At 35.7% G+C, this 17,144-nt stretch overlaps 3 protein-coding genes across 5 annotated transcripts; 1 reads left to right on the top strand and 2 right to left on the bottom strand.

Moving 5' to 3' along the window:
• Window positions 1-1,185: 1,185 nt before the first annotated feature.
• LOC143422154 (uncharacterized) lies at window positions 1,186-3,381 on the bottom strand. Of its 2 annotated transcripts, none has more exons than XM_076892602.1 (3): window positions 3,158-3,381; window positions 2,586-2,686; window positions 1,186-1,397 (listed from the first exon to the last, which is right to left on the bottom strand). In XM_076892602.1, the coding sequence occupies exons 1-3, from the start codon at window positions 3,379-3,381 to the stop codon at window positions 1,351-1,353; spliced, it is 372 nt and encodes a 123-aa protein (XP_076748717.1). In that variant the 3' UTR covers window positions 1,186-1,350. The 2 variants fall into 2 exon arrangements, with proteins under 2 accessions (XP_076748717.1, XP_076748718.1); XM_076892603.1 differs by having other exon boundaries at window positions 2,592-2,686.
• A 2,683-nt stretch (window positions 3,382-6,064) lies between these two features.
• Window positions 6,065-7,812, bottom strand: LOC143422150 (uncharacterized). The gene is made up of 6 exons (XM_076892597.1): window positions 7,737-7,812; window positions 7,215-7,410; window positions 6,956-7,091; window positions 6,611-6,760; window positions 6,381-6,510; window positions 6,065-6,307 (listed from the first exon to the last, which is right to left on the bottom strand). The coding sequence occupies exons 1-6, from the start codon at window positions 7,767-7,769 to the stop codon at window positions 6,122-6,124; spliced, it is 831 nt and encodes a 276-aa protein (XP_076748712.1). The 5' UTR covers window positions 7,770-7,812; the 3' UTR covers window positions 6,065-6,121.
• An 867-nt stretch (window positions 7,813-8,679) lies between these two features.
• On the top strand, window positions 8,680-14,505 carry LOC143422123 (uncharacterized). Of its 2 annotated transcripts, none has more exons than XM_076892547.1 (9): window positions 8,680-8,972; window positions 9,575-11,139; window positions 11,468-11,558; window positions 12,312-12,499; window positions 12,740-13,122; window positions 13,499-13,823; window positions 13,928-14,012; window positions 14,100-14,229; window positions 14,302-14,505. In XM_076892547.1, the coding sequence occupies exons 1-9, from the start codon at window positions 8,752-8,754 to the stop codon at window positions 14,326-14,328; spliced, it is 3,015 nt and encodes a 1,004-aa protein (XP_076748662.1). In that variant the 5' UTR covers window positions 8,680-8,751; the 3' UTR covers window positions 14,329-14,505. The 2 variants fall into 2 exon arrangements, with proteins under 2 accessions (XP_076748662.1, XP_076748661.1); XM_076892546.1 differs by having other exon boundaries at window positions 11,456-11,558.
• The last annotated feature ends 2,639 nt before the right edge of the window (window positions 14,506-17,144 follow it).

Genomic DNA, 17,144 nt, shown 5'->3' with positions numbered 1-17,144 from the left:
CTTTAGTTTTTGATCCCACATCGAATAATTGTACAATGAATTTTTATACATATATATATTAATTTTCAATAGTATCTTCGTCTCGCCTTGTCTCTCTCGCCCGCTTTCTCTTTCTCTCTCTCTCTAACAGGTGCTCATATACATCCAGACATATACATTTCCTTTCACGCTTTTTCGCTTTCCACTTTACTTTCTTATTTTGATCAAAATATGTTTAACCATTAACTGCTTTAGTAAGGTTCTAAAGTCCTACAGGCAATATAAAGGTGGTATAAATGTTTTAATAATCTTCAATTAAGTTGGCTGTTGTAATTGGACAATAGCATCTACTGATTGCAATTACTAATATATACATATATATATAATATTGAACTCTGTATGTATACTTAAAAATAAAATTCCTTTAAATTACAATTATGGTTTCACTATAGCAGTTAACGGTTATAGGACACAAAGTTATTACACAAAGGATCAACAGTAGATCTAATGGTAAACATACAACCAACATACAATTAATTTCTTTCACACTTACGTTATTTTTCTTAACACCTTTATGCTGAACTACATTTTACGTATATGAGCCACGACAAAAGAACAATCGGTTTTTGTAAATACAATCCGTTGCAAACATAGTTGCAGCCATTAATGTTTCTTCCGAATCACTAGATTGTGGATATTTATGCAAATGTTTCGAAATAATGCAATATATAATAAAAAAAATATATATATATAGAACAGCAGAGAAATGTTGAATAGAACAGTTCATAACTTTCTTATAGACCAATAAACTATTATTCGAATAAAAAAAAAATTAAAAACTAGTAACCAAATAAATAAAAAAGGAAGCATCATTCTCAAGATAAAAAATTAATAATTTCTAATCCTTTCAAACGTACAGGATCACGCTCTGAAATAACATTTCACTTTCAATAATATAAAAAGCTCACATGTGTTTTCCATTGTTCCACTTCCTTATCTATTTTCTACAAGAATTTATTTTGCATAAACATTCACACTCTAATAATCACGTGAACAGTAATCTAATTATTAATTAGAGATCTGCATTGGACTGCATAATATGAATGTACACACATACGTAAACGTATTCGTCTTAGGTGGGATTCGACGACAGAAGCATCGTAGAAACCAACAGTAACAGAGTCCGCTCTTAAGTTTCACAATCTGCGAATATTTGAGTGCAATCATATGCTGAATCGCAAAGAACAGATCTCGTTGAGATTGACATTTTGATCCCCACGCACGATAAAAACTCGTGTACTTGAATATTCGTGGTGCTTATTATCATTCGGATCGATAGTTGCTTGACAAATTGTGGGAGGCAGCGAGCGATTAGGGTCTTGTGAAGCGATACCGGTACGGTGTCCAGGCGAATAATTCTATGAAAAGAATAGATATTCTAATAGTATACATACAATTTTCTTTTAAGCATGTGTTATGCCTAGAGATTACAACGTGCACAATGGATATCGCGTCTCGATACACCGTTTCACATTTTTCTAAATATAAAAAATTTATATACGAACGTAATAGAACTGTAAATGAAAAAATAAAATGAAATTAATATCCTCTGCACATAACTTTCATATGAAACAAGTATCGAGATGCCAACGACATGATGTTTCAGATGTGTATGCATGTAGTAACAATATGACTGTACATATATAATTGGACAGATCTGGACGAGTGAGCGCGTCTCAAATGATGATGCGCACATTTTATGCGTTGTTACGCATGCTGGGTGATCTTGTTAGTTGTTACTAAAATAGCTGCGACACTACAGGATATACTAAGATAAGATGCCTGTTGAACACGATACATGCGTTAATTATTTAGCAATGAAAATGAACGAGGACGTTATCATTTCTTCCCGATGTATGTACAGTTGAGTTATTGGATACTTAAAAATTTATTAATCAATTGAATGGCGTACTCCTCGTCGATCTTGATAGTACTTATGGCTTGCTTGTATGCTTAACATTACGTAATAAAATTTTCATCGTTTATATCCACGATTAAAATTTTTCACACATTAGTAAATATAAGTTTTCTTTGCTCTTTTGTCTTCGCTCCCTTTATTGCACCATGTAATTCATTCCGTTATTTGTGTTTTTCATTGCTTTTTTTTAAATAAAGCTTTCCTGTTAAATCCAGTAACGATATCAGAACTATAGGAAACTTTGACGAAAATGAAGGAGCAATCGAGTTTTAGATCTCGAACTTATTCGATCGAAACCTAAACTGTACAGTACCGTTATAATTAACGATAGGAAAGTTTCCGTTCCGTCCTCGAACATACAATTGTACCACTCTTATTCCTCGATTCACTTAATGCTTTAACATATATTTTTTTTTATATTAATAGATTTCATGTACGCGAAACGAGTATTGCATGTAAATCGAGGAACGAGTGTACTACTATTGACAATATGTATGCGAGACTTGTATGTAGTCGGTTTGATGATAGGTTGAGAAAATGAATCGCGACAAGAGCGATGCAAAGCTACGATGTTTGAACATGGCGGTAGCGACGCGCGTAATCAGTGAAGATACGCTCTACGATTTACCATTACTTGTGAAACATGGACAGAGCGCGTTCAATACTCGACTGCAGAATCCACGTGCACGATGATTCCAGCCAGCGATGCTATCGATACCTTTCAGTCTACTTCCTATGCAAACATATATTTTGTTCGTTTTACTGAGTTTAGGAATAAAACGTGAACAAAATCATATCGTGGGTGTACAATGAAAATCCTCTAATGTGGACCCTGAATAAAGAATGTACATAAGAAAGCCGAAAAACTTTTTTCTCTTTTACAAGTGATTTAAATTATGGGTATCATTTTTAAAACATACTGCATTAAAAAAGTATAATTATCTTTACATTTTCATAGAACTTATTATTCATTTTACAGATTTATATATAGACAAAGCATTTTAGTTGCATACCCACGATATAAAAAATAAGCTTGGATTAGAATTAAAGCAAATTCTACGTGTAATATCTCTCGAAATATTTTTGTCTACCTTTTTATATTTTATCTTACCTTCACTGGCATCACCTTTCTGAAACATAAAATCAACGATTCAATGATAACAAACAATTGCAGTTGACATTACTGCCCTAAATACCGACCGAAAAATTGCTACGTCGCTTACCTCCGAACACAATTTCCTCTTCGATGCTTCCGTAGTTGCCGTTTCTATCACTTCGCTTACAAACTTGGCCGTTTCTCTCATTAATTCCTCATCATCTTTGAAGGCCTCCTTTTTTTGTTCCAGCGTTCCAGTAGCTAACATCTTTTCCCGTTCCTCCATGCTCCATTTGCAAGAAGCTACATTGTTCACTTCCTCGGTCATAATTTTGTAAGCTAATGATTTCGAATCCAATTAGTTTCGATTCATAGCATTCTCATGATATTTAAGCAAAATATCCATTCTATAAAACCTATAAACGTTCATAATGAGTTCTACTAACAATTTCTTCAAAATATTAGGTTTTACTAAAAGGTTGTAACATTCTTGGTAAGTGTCTTTATCTTATGTTTATTGAAATTTAAAAGCGATGTATTTGCTACGAACTTCTTAAATAACCAACAATAATTATCTAAATTCTCTTGTTTTATATAATATATTATATTGTACATACTTGACTTGCTAGAGTAAAACAAGAAATTAAGAAATATTGTATTAAATTTTTCTTTTCTTTAGATGACGTTATTCTTTCTTTCCCTCTTATCTTCCTTATCTCCTTATCTTTTCTCCTATTCTACTCTTTGTCCTTCTCCTTTTCTATCCCGTGTCCGCGTTTTCTCTGTCTCCTATTACAAAATACGAAATTAGATGGAGAGTCACAAAAATAATTAGAACATCTGTATTAATTTTACAGAAATATTATGATATATACATAAAAACATACATGCATACATGCATAAAACACAAAATACATCGAATATGTCACCAGATGTGTCGTCAGGTACTTCAATTAACAATCATTAATTAAACATTTGTCGCTGCAATGAGTAAATATAATAAAACAAGATCATATGTCATCCAACTATTAATCATTATTGTCTAAAAGTATAATCATATTTTAACTTATTTCTCCTATACATAGTTTCCAAGACAAATTATCTGATTTTAGAAGGACTCCCATAATGAATAGAAAATACGCAAAATATGTACAACAGATTAACATTAGTAGTTACAGAGAGTAACATTACATAAACAATAAAAATTAATAACATGAACTGTACATTTTGAAAGCAAAACAGAGTCGATTAAAAGACAAGAAAAATGTATTAGTTTTACTTACATCTGTAGAGGGTTTTGGCGAAAAGGCGATTGACCTTCTGAGCGTAGATATCGAGCTACAGGTGGTGCGCATTCGTTTTAGAAGGGAGGCTGGATCTAGACTATCTAACGTCGGCATGCATCTAAACTAGCATCGTCATAAAGTGTTACTTCCGCGCCTCACCCGGCCTAATTACCGTTTATCTTTCACGAAATTCAAACTCGTTTCAATCAATCGATCGCTCTTGAGTCTCCTACAAAAAAATTTTATCATTTCATTACAGCGGGAGTTTTGATATCCTTATTTTATTCACACCTCTCCCTATCATTTGCACTCTCATTCACCCCTTTTGCTTACCTTACATCCGCTCCTTAACTCCCTTTTCTACTTGAAGTTAATGGTTAGCACTTTTGCATGAGATAAATATTAGAATCACTATTAACGGTGGAAGATGATATTTTTCCAGAAAAAGTGACCATACGTAAGTGTAAACGATAGCGATCGATACACATGTCCGAATTGTGCTTCGCGCTACACCCTGACCACTGATTCACTCCGTAACGATCGAACGTCTGCCAGCCTCGACTGCAGGCTCGGTTTGCCTGACTGAATATCACCCCGGGGAAACGTTTCGGAGCATGCGTCGACCTCCGCGCGACTATTAACTATCTGTTTTCCAGCTACTCGGTTCACCACCCCCTTTCTGTCGTACTTTTCTGAATGTCTTCAACGTTATATTCTACTTATCTCTTTACATTTCACAGTCCTTTCCTATTTTCGATTCTTACATTTTTCCTTCTTGCTTCTTTGTTTTCGTTTACACTTTCCCTGTATTTATGTAGTGAGAATTCCTTTGCTGCAAACTGTTAACGGTAGAACTGCCTACTTAATATCACCTTCTTTTGTTACACTTCTACGATCATTTTATGGTTTTAAGAGTATTTCTTTAGTACTTCTTTTAGTGTTTCAGAATACTTTCTTTTCAATGATACTCCCGTTCTATTTTTCATACATTTTCTATTCTTCTTTTATTCTCTTGCTTTCTTAATTCTCTTTCTTCTGTTTATTTTCCGATTGTGCGATTTTTAGATCAAAGAGTAACAGAGAATGCGGTAGTGGATTATACAAAAACACAAATATAAACGTGATGCATGTGATCAAGAACGAAAATCGTATAAGGGCAAGCGGAAGAGAAGCGATAGAGAAAGAGATAATGCTAGAATGAGAGCGAAAAGAAGGGAGATGGGGAAAGAAAGAGAGAGAAATTTCTAAACATAGCAAAAGATCAATATAGTTAGATACTTAATAATTTTCTGCTGAAAATCTGTGTATCCTTTGTCTTATGTAAAATGATAAGGTACCTTATGTAAATGATAAAGTACCTTTATCTTATGTATGTCGACACTGCGAAATATATAGTATCAACTAACTACTGGGTAACATGCGTATGATGCGTATATAGAGTTGTTCGTTAAGAACGCATTGTTCTTAGTCAGATGTAGTATTAAGTTCTATTTCAAAGAAATACAGGAGAAGTTCTAAAATTCAAATTTAAGAGTTAAATTCATTGCAATTTACAAAGAGAAATTTTTTGAAAGAAAACTTTTGCTACGAACTTTTCGAACAATTCAATATTCCACCTTTACGATCACATGCAATAATTATCACAACAATAACTCATGCTTAGATTGTACGCCAAAATAATCTACCCGGTGTACATTAAATTACGAATATCGCGAATAGTAAAATATGTTAGCTGTTCCACTTAAAACCTGAATTATATCTATGGACTTATTTATTTGGACGTCATTTTCTGCCTTTCCGTTTCCTCCAAGACTTGCTTGCACAATATGATTTCCAACTTTGTTGAATAATTTTTGCCGCATGATTTCGACGGAACTGTTCTAGTTTTGCTAAAAATGCCTTTTTTATATTCAGTTCACGTTCCTCTTTTAATTGTTTATAGAGAATACGTTGCCCAATAAGTTGATTCTAGAAATAAATATATATATAATAAAACACTAAATAACAAAAGGTAGTCGTGCTGCTTGTAAGAAGGACAAACCTGAATAGTAACGCATTCTTTTTTTATGCAATCCTTTCTGGTTGTAAGGCTGATTTTATGCGTATAAAGTAATGCTATATCTCTGTCGTATTTTGCAATTTGATCCAAGCATCGTTTCCTCACTTTATTACTACGTTTCATAACAGTGTGTATGATTAATATTCCCATTCGTAGAATAGTTTAAAAAAGAAGATACAATGGGCCTTATACCACTTAATATTTTGTTTTACCGTTCGTTATATACGTCATTCATTCTTAATCCGTTTATGTCATCAAAGATTTTCAATCCTAGATCGAAAAGTTTTATTTCGTTTTCAATAGATTTTTTCCGCATTGCACTCTTAAAATTTACATGCAATACCTTCGATGAGAATTCTGCGCTGAAATATTTTCATATTCCTTATCAGAAAGTAAAAGTAATCGAGTCTATTCTCATTAATTTCGAAAAAATAAAAGTGTTTTCGACATTTTTTTTCAGACAGAGTCAAGTATCTCTCAGTTGTACTACCTAATACGTTTATGAATATATACAAATATAAATATATATACATATATATATATAAGCAATTGCTTACGTTTGCATTCTTATTATTTCCGCAAAGTTTCCTTCGATATTCTGCTTTGCAGCTTTTATTGCTTTCCGATTCGTTTCAATATTTCGCTGAAACTGATCAAAATCTGATCTTTCTTTTTGAAGTGCCAGCGTCCATTCTATAAAAAAAGAAATATATCCTTTGCTTGTTTCTAAAACTACTTTCGATGTTATATCGCATAGTTCAATTCTATTATAACGATGGAAAACATACATACGGCTTCACATAAAAACTTACGTACGTGTCACGTCCAGTGTAGCTTTCTCGATGTTTTTTGCCAAGTCGCATAAGTTAGCATTCCGGGTTATTTCCTCATCCGAATATCGTCGCGTATTATTCTCGATCAAAGAGCAAAGCAACTTAATTCTTTCAATCAACGCCACTCCTCGGATATAAAAATCTTCTTGGATTATATTTTCGCTTCTGGCATTTAGAAGCTACACATCAATTTATTTACGAATTTATTAAAAAGATTCATATACTACCAGTTAGCAGACAGTATACTTGTTTGATAATACGCGCGGTTCATCCCTACCCGAAACTATACATAGTTTTATTAATTTATGGTGTATCGGTCTAATTATTAGCTCTCTCTTAATGTTAAAATAATTAAACCGTGTAAGATCTTTAGAAGAAATTATATATTCTACGAAGGAAGGAATGTGATTGTTTCGAATAGTCTTGTTTACCTCGATTTCATCCTCACTGCTCGTTATGATTTACATTTTCGTCTTTATACTATTTCCTTTGTATTATTACTTACCTTTGTTGCGAGTATCGTTAAAAATTCATCCATTGGATAGAATTAAATTCGAAATATCACTAGGTTTCGCACAAATTACTTATACTTGTTACAGAAGATTAAACAGGTGCATACGTGTAACGAGTACGTGTGCAGGCACAGGTCTTCTGGGCATATATAATCGAAGACTTTAATTGTATATTGTAACCATAGTTACGATCAAAAAAAATTATACTTATTCAATGCTTCTACAACGAATGTAGAAATAATAATGATTGTAAAATTCCTTGTAGCTTTTACCATCTCCGTTTATCAATTAGTTAAGAGTATGTGGTTACTGTAATACATAATCAAAGTGATTATCATTTTGTATTAATAAACAATTAATTATGAGTTCAAACAGTCATTTTGTTTGAAATAGCTCAAACATTTAATATTAATTTTTCTAGATATAAAATGATGTATTCAAAAAAGGAGTCGATTTTTATGTTATAATAATACAGTGACAAATTAAACGTGACAAATTAACTCGCCTTTCTCGATTAAAAAATTATGTTTTTATTTAGCAAAAACTAATGAAATTAAATAATGACAAACTAATTGAACATTTTTTTAGTAATAAAGAATCAATCACTTTCGAAATTACTTTCAAAATCTTTTAGAAAGTTGTATATATTCATATAGATGGTATCAGTGATCGATCTTGTGCATATATGAGAAAGTAGTAAAAATTCTTGGTTTAATTCATATTTGATACAAAAGAAACAGTATTACAGAGAAAACAGAAAATATGTGTGTATGTATTACGCGTGTATCACATCTCATGTGCAGCGATAATTTCAATTCTTAAGTTATATCACAGAAATCACAGTCCGACTTTTATCGTCCAAGTTAAACTGACAGTTGTTTGGTTGCGCTAGTGTTGCGGCTAAAGCGCTAGTGCTGCTACGTCGATGCGATCGCCAGAGTTATTAGTCTACTTTAAGGTGAAGCATTATCAAGTGTGTTGGGAAGAGTTGTCTGCGACACAACAAATATGGCGTATCGTGGTGTGAAAGGTTCTGATCCATTTGTCTCGAAAACATCGCGAAATGAACGTTTCGCGCAAATGTCAAAGCAGGAACAAATTATTCAACAGAAGAAACTCGAAATACAAGCAAAAATGCAAGAGCAAAAAGCGAAAGAAGCCGTGGAAAACTTAAAAAAGACTAATGCATTAGCCCCGAATTTGATAGGAAATAAAACGAATTCTATCAAGTGAGTAATTTGTTACTTTCCAAATTATTTCCCTCGCAGTGCATATGTATCGAACAATTTTAAAAATTTATCTTTTTTCTTTATGTAATTCCCTGTTAACAATTAAACGTCAAAATACTCATGGCGCTGATCCACACATTTTACACAGTGTGCATCTACTGTTTTACGTTCTTCCCCCCCCCCCCCCCCCGATTTATATTTATATACTGAAATGGAAAACGACAAAAAAGAAGATTAAATTGCTCTAATCCAGACATAGTAACAATTTTTTGGTAATAAAATACAATAGGTTAAAGTATAAACATGTTAAAATAGGACATGTTACTTGGGAGAACATTTTATTTAGAATTTTCATTGTATTATCAAAACCAGTTGAAAATTATTTAAAATTATATTCTTAACTTTTAAAGAAATTATAAAACCATAAATTTATTAAACTTATGAAGCTAAGCAATGCTATATTTGTGTGAGATCGCTCATGTTTAGTTGAAATACAGACCAAATTTATTGGCTGGTCAAGGCCATGTTTTCTCTGTTGCTCTTCCGCACCAATGAACCTTACTTGCTATGTAGTGGTTTGACGGATCAATGTTTCATTACAGAATAGAAGACGAAAAGCCGACAGCACCACAAACGATTAATTTATTTGCCAACGATGGAAGTTTTTTGGATCAGTTTAAAAAAATTGCAAACAATAAGGGTACTGCAAAAACAGATTCAATGTTTTCTTCAAAATTGGATGAAAGGAAGGAAGAAAGAAAGGACAGTGCACAGGACAAAGAACGAAATAAAAATAATGATAGAAGTAAAGAATGGGAAAACAGAAGAGATCGCAGAAGAGACGATTCCCGTTGGGAAAAGGGTTCTGACAAGAGACACAGTTCTTCGTCCAGTCCATCTCCTACTAGACGTCCAACATCTCAAAGTCCAGAAGCCAGACGTTCATTCAATCAAGTGACATCTAACGGACAGCGCACGCAACATAACCATCAACAGTTTCTCTCTCGAAATGGAAATCCATCTCCTGTTCCTTCCCTCGCGTCTCAGCCTGTAATGCATATGACTGGTGTGCCACCGCCTAACATAAGGAATGTGGTAACCAATGTACCACCACCAGATTTGTCAAAAATGCCACCTCCAAAAAGTATGTGTAATACTTATCCTGGGCTGGAAGATCGTTCAGGTGATCCAAGAATGCAAATATCGCCACCGCATATGATTCGTCCACCACCACCTCCACCTCCTCTTCCTGTGCAACCTATTCCACCAAATACCAACATCCCTCCACCAAACATGCACATTTCTCGGACAGTACCTCCTAATTTACAAAGTTTACCACCACCTCCGTCAATCCCATTAGCGCCTTCGTTATCTTCGTCATCATTAACACCACAAACATCATCATCGCCGTCGTTAATGTTGTCATCGCCACCGCCACCGCCACCCTTGTTATCATTGCCACCCTCGTCCTCTTCCTGTTCTACTTCCTCATCTTCCTCAATCCCATATTCATCTTCAACTAACTCTTCTTCACTTACATCAACGGCGTTACAACTTCCATCATCACTAACAACATCGTCATCGTCATCACCGTCATTATCATTATCCTTATCATCGTCGTCGTCGACCCCTTTGTCATTACCTTCACTATCGTCCACGTTATTGGTGTCATCAGACTCGTCTGTGTCAGATACGCAACAACACGTGCTAACAACCGGACGCCAGTGCGGTGTACCATCTACCGCGCCATTACAACCTACGAATCTACCGCCCCCGAATATTCCCATCCCAAATTTATTACCGACAATGACGCAACAAATGCCACCAAACAGAATGTCGATTCCGGCCTCACAGACAATCGTAGTCAGTGTACCAAACGCGTCGAACGTACCGAACGTTCCTCCGCCGAACGTAATACCACCTGTGATGATGTCCGCTCCACCACCGCCAGTTCGGAACGTGCCGTCGAATATAAATTCAGTACCACCACCGAATTTGAACGTTCCGCCTCCTTCCTTAATTCAAAACGCCGGGCCGCCGCCTTCGTTGATGTCGACCAGTTACCCTCTTCCCAATCAAGTCGCTCAGGTACCTATGGGACCGCCTAACATACAAGTGCCACCACCAGTGAGACCAATGACTGGTCTACGGGCCTCTGAACAGCTAGGTACGATATGTCGATTATTTTCATTTATTTCTTCGTTTCGACGTATCGCCGCGTCTTTTATCTTTACATATGAGATAATAAATTTCAATCCCCGTTAATAATGGATCGCTTGTGTGCGTGTGCGTGTGCGCGCGCGCGATACGCCGAATACAAGATCCGTGAGCAAATATGAGAACGAAAAAAAATGCGAACTTCCGCTGATCATGCCGTATAGACAAGTACTGTCGTATTCTACACTACAGAAACGAAAAACGAAAAAAAAAACAAAAATCAGAGTTTTAGCGTTGTTTACGCATGTCTGACAAAGGCTTCTAAGTGTGTCCCGTAGAGGCTGAGCAGCTGGCACGCATCGTCGCTGACTGTGGGGACGAAATCGAACAGGAAGCGCGAGAGAAGAATGCCCAAGATCCTAAATTGTGGTAACTACTGTCCTCACTGACCTCCCATCTCATATCTTTAACGCGTCACGTTGTCACGTATTGCGTTCGTCAATTTGCATATCGTTCGTTATTTTACAATTGATACACTTTTAATCCTCTGTAACCAGTAACGAAGTTGTAATTGATTATAGTCGTTTACTTTAAACTGAAATATAGGAATGAAAGGCTATTATAAATTACTCGGACCAGTGGCAATAGAATTAAAAGGTAGCGTTACAGAGGATTAAATAAGTGAAGTAGTATTTAGATAACATGACTTGATTGAGATCATTTCTTTATTCGTTAATATTTTCAATCGAGTAGTAAAATGGTACTGACAACACTTAATTACGTGTAAAGTTATCGCCTCTCAAGCCAGAACCGGCTCCTTTTTTTCTTTCTTTCTTCTTTGTACTTCTCTTTAAAATTTTAATTTTTCACCATTCAGAATACACTAAAGCAATGTAGTTTTACTAACTGAATATTAGTTAATTTTACATACAATTTCTTCTTTCTACTTGGCTGTAATAATTGAAAACGTTAACGTTTAATGTCAAATCTTGAACTAAATTAAATTTACATAATATATAATAAGATTACAAACAAATTTGTTCTTAGTTACGCAATCGATTCGTTGAACCATTAGATATCCTTTATTCTTTTCTTCCTGCCGTTCTGTCTCTTTTAACCTAAAGAAACCTAATTTAGGAGACTATGTTACTCGCCAGAGTCTTAAGTATTATTTTAATCAAGGTTTCTGCACCAAAAGCAAAGTGCAGCCTATCTGCAGTACAGGGGGTTGGTGGCAAAGTTTCGCGCCGAGAAATCCCTCAAGGAAAGTAAAAACAGTGGCGCGGAACCCTACTGTCCAGAAGAAGCTCTCAGCGATAACGACGAAAGCGAACAAGCTCCTATCGCTAACAAACATATTTTAGCGCAAGGTACGTACTAAATGGTTTACGACTCGAATCTTTACTTCTCTTCGAAACTAACGTGTCATTTATCTACTCTATAACTTTGCATTCAATGATGTAACAAAGAGAAATGTACTTTTGAATTGTCTGAACTTTTCAAATATTTTCTTGAGAACTCTGTTTCACCGTACTTATAATGTGAATAAGAACGGAAAATATCCAGTCCGTATCGTTAATTTATTCTATTCTCATTTTCTTACTGCACAGAGAGGAAACGTGAAAGGGAAAATGAAAATAATTCAGCAGATCGATCAAAAGAAGACAGTAAAGATGAACGTAAACGAAAAAGACGTAGCCGCTGGGGTGACCCAGATAATAAGGTGCCTATACAAGAGATAAGTACGTTAACCAGTCAGAATAAACAGCAGAGCAGTAGCAGCATCACACAGCCAGGCATCGCGATTCCTGGACAAATTGGACAACCCGCTGTTATAATTCCATCGGCGAAAGTGCAACGCGCAGAACCGAAGAATCCAATGTTGACGAAAATATCGAGAAACGATCCGGCCTTGATACAATATGCTCGACAAACTTTCGGCACACTGGATCTTAGCGAAGAACAATGGAAAAAGGCCGAAGACCATTACAAGGTGATGAATTGTTTTCATATTCTTAGCATATATCATATGTACATATACCGATATCGACATCTCTCTCTCTCTCTCTCTCTCTCTCTCTCTCTCTCTCTCTCTCTCTCTCTTTCTCTTTCTCTTTCTCTTTCTGTTCAGGATTAACTTTAGCACGTTTAGTCTAGATAGCTTAAGTAATAAAAGGGGCGTGGTCAATGTAAAAGTATTGGTCACTTTGCTCAGAGTGTACAGTCTATGTAGTATCAATCGATACGTTAACTTGTAATAGAGAAAATTTCTGTTACGATTTTGCTCTGAATACTAAAATTCCCGGACTGCGTGCATTACAATGCCGATTACAATTTCTAACAACTCATTCGATTTGATCTCTGTTTAGATAAATCTTCTATATCAAAATTTATTGAGAAAAAGGGAAGAAGTCAGACGTTTAGAAGCACAGGGGAAACATAAATATGAATATGACAGCGATGAAGAAACTGAAGGTGGTACTTGGGAGCACAAACTCAGGTCTGCTGAGATGGAGGCTACTCAAATGTGGGCGGAAGAGTTGACAGCCCAAGCCGAAGGGAAACATCATATCGGTGATTTCTTACCACCAGATGAGCTTAAAAAGTTTATGGAACAATATAATGCAGTCAAACAAGGGAAAGAGCCCGATCTTAGCGATTACAAGGAATACAAGTTAAAAGAGGATAACATAGGTATGTCGTGTTTGTGGGTGTTGTTGTTTTATTGAACGGGTTATTAAATAGTTTTTAACTGTTTCAAAGTTTGGATTAAAATGAAAAAATGTTCAACTTTGCAGGATTTCAAATGTTACAAAAACTTGGTTGGAGCGAAGGACAAGGATTAGGTAGCGAAGGAAACGGTCGCATCGACCCCATTAATAAGTAGGCAATCCCTGAACTATGTTTTCATAATTATCATATTAGTATTTTCACTTTTTCTCCTCATTTGATTATATTTCTTACTTACAGAGCAACCAATAGATTCGATAGTGCTGGTTTAGGTTCTGAAAGGCCAGACGGTGTATCTAGGGACGACGATGAATTTGACGCCTACAGAAAGAGGATGATGCTCGCCTATAGATTTAGGCCTAATCCTTTGGTAATAGTTCTTAATCGTGAGACAAGCTGTCGAAAGTATATTGTATATGTAACGATTGCATTTCGTTTTCAGAACAATCCTCGACGACCTTATTATTGAAGGAAGAGAAATCGATATAATGTGGCATTATATATTGAAATTTTCTATTTAGTTGAAAGAAGAATTGTCGTTATTTTGTATATTTGAAATTCTGTAAGCGTACAAGTTTACACTTACAAATAATGTTATATGCTCGAAAATACGCGATATAATACAATAAATGAAATTCCAAACTTGTATATATGTTTCTTTCGTTGTTTCTTACTACACATGTAACTACCATACATATAAGGTTCATTGTAGTCATAAATGTATTATAATAATACATTATATTCAAGCGGTCAGCTAAGCCTAAACTAAATGAAAAAAATGAGAAGAATGTCTGACCAATTAATATAATAATTCCTTCCTTTTAGGGGGAACCGAAAGTAACAAATCTTGGAATTCTCGGTTCGTAGTTCACGATAGAGTGTTGCTTGACTTTAAACCTTTTTGCAGCGGGCGAGAGGTCGATAGAACGAGATAACTGACGAGCGACTGGACAAGCAACCGGTTCGTTCACTCCGCTCGTTTTTACGTTACTTTTCCACATTTATCCAGCCTATACGGAACATACCGGCAAATTTATGTCGACAAACGAACCGCCTGCTATGTACCTATATTTCAAATTAAAAGCAATTTACTTTCTCTCCGTCTCTCTCTTTTTCTCTCTCTCTCTCTCCCTCTCCCTCTCCCTTCCTTTATTTAATTTTAAACGCCGATCCGTTGTCAGCTTCCTATTTCCTGTGCGCACCCTTTCCATTCCTGCGCGCTTAGTTATATACAAGTACCTTTTGTACTCCTTTCTACACAACGTTTTCTACATTACCACGCCTGTTGCGTTCTCTTTCGATTCGATATTTGATTTTTTCATTCCTTCACTCCCAACACGGCGTCGTCTTTGGAATTTTAATGCATATTTAACATCGATGCGCCCTGATAATCACGGAATGCACATTTCACAGCAATACCAGCAAGTATGTATGTTATGGACTTAATTCTCGATCGACAATTGAATCGATACTCGTATCAAGGCGAAAAGTCTGAGAACGTTCTCTCGGAACGCGGGATCATAATAATACCCTCGAAAAATATCCATTTCACTGTTCAGTATAAAGTATACTTAAATATAAAAAACAACTACGTACATTAAACATAAAAGATTTATTCGAACATAGAAAACTACTGTCAGTTGTATTTGTACATTTACATATAAGAAGTGGACATGAAACTAGACTCTTTAAGTTCCTGATCTCCTTCGATTACAGGTTATTAGTAACGATTGTTTCATTGAAATGTATTCCGTGTTTTTCAGCATTGACAATAAGTGACTTTCTTGTCATTCGAATAAAATTAGCGCGGCAACAAGGATACTTTAACGCTTTCTCGCTCGCAAAAATTCCTGCTGCGCAAGGTAAAGTGTAAAACGTAATATCCCATAATGAATCGGGTATATCAAATATTGAATTAGCCAACAAATTTTCTTGTATTTTTAAATGAAATTTAGAAACTAATTTACACAATTTTTTTAGCAGTCTTCTACCAAGTATCGAGCAGTTTTTCCTTTTAAATAATACATTTTCAGGCTGTTCTATACTGATTTATATATCACAATGCAAACGTATTCTTGACGAAATCGAAAAAATATTTCTGTTAACCCAATAATATTACGAATGACTGTGGCTCTTGGCATTCGGTAGAAGGTTTAATCGCTCCGTCTAGATACATAATATCAAGCATCGTGGGATCAAAGAATTGCGATACAATTGAGATCAATTATACCTTTTGTCATCAGTTTCAACTACTGGAAAAAATCTTTACCGCAATATTACACAAAACGGTACAAGTGTAGCAGTTTTATCATTGCGTAAGTATTTCTCAAACATGGTTGTGTTTGTGGCAATAATCAATTTCCGATTCGTTAATTCTAGTAACCGTAATGTGGCGTAATCTATAAGAGCACTTCATCGCTTTGCAATTTTGTAGAACCCGGCTGTCGTCCGTTGCAGTTGGCCGGCGAAGATTTATGCGGTAGTGTCGGGCAAAGATTTTCGATTCCGGATTGTTCTACCTTTCTTTCTAGCCGGGAGTTACATATATCCCTCTGGTTTTCGTTTCTCGTCACCTGCAACAGGCCGATCGGAAAGGCGAAATGGAAGGGAAAAGGGAAGGGTACACGAGACGAGACGCAAAAGGATTTAGTGGCAGGGAAAGGAAGAGAAGGGAAAAAGAGGGGTGGGGAGAGGGATAAGTTGCAACGGAATGGAACGGAACGGAACAGAACGAATTCAAACGGATCGAATCGTTTCAGATCGGATCACAGGTTTACACCGGGGAAAGGACGGAAAGAGACCAGAATGGTCGGTAGATCAGTGGGGAGAGGCCATAGGTACTCTTTCAGCGCGGACACGTATGAACGTGAAAGTAACTCTTACAGTTCAGCGGTGATCGTGTATTTCTCGGTGCTTTATGGAGTCGGTAGTCCTGATCGTTTGCAACGAAGTCAAAAATATAGTATGTAAATATTCCGATAGTTGTTTCACTAGGGAATTAATCACGGTAAAGTGAATCGAGGAAGGAAACTAAATAACAAGCAAGAACAACAGAGGGTGACAGGAAGCATATTTGATATAATATTCTTCGTCTGTCCTTCGATTTGTATTGAACGGAGAGTGGAAACACCGTCAAACTCTAGTTTGAACGAAACGAAACAGGTTGTTGAAACTGTTTTAGACGAAATTTGCCGCGCGTACGAACGAATCTTTGAACTGTGTGACAGTCGAAGTTGAAAAGAAGCGAACGACGGCATTGATTTCGCCCGCGAAACAGTTACCTAA

The sequence above is a fragment of the Xylocopa sonorina genome, chromosome 3 (assembly GCF_050948175.1).
Source record: "Xylocopa sonorina isolate GNS202 chromosome 3, iyXylSono1_principal, whole genome shotgun sequence".
Lineage (NCBI taxonomy): Eukaryota > Metazoa > Arthropoda > Insecta > Hymenoptera > Apidae > Xylocopa > Xylocopa sonorina.
Note: the sequence above shows the minus strand (reverse complement) of the source record. Positions and strands in the feature narration are given on the sequence as shown.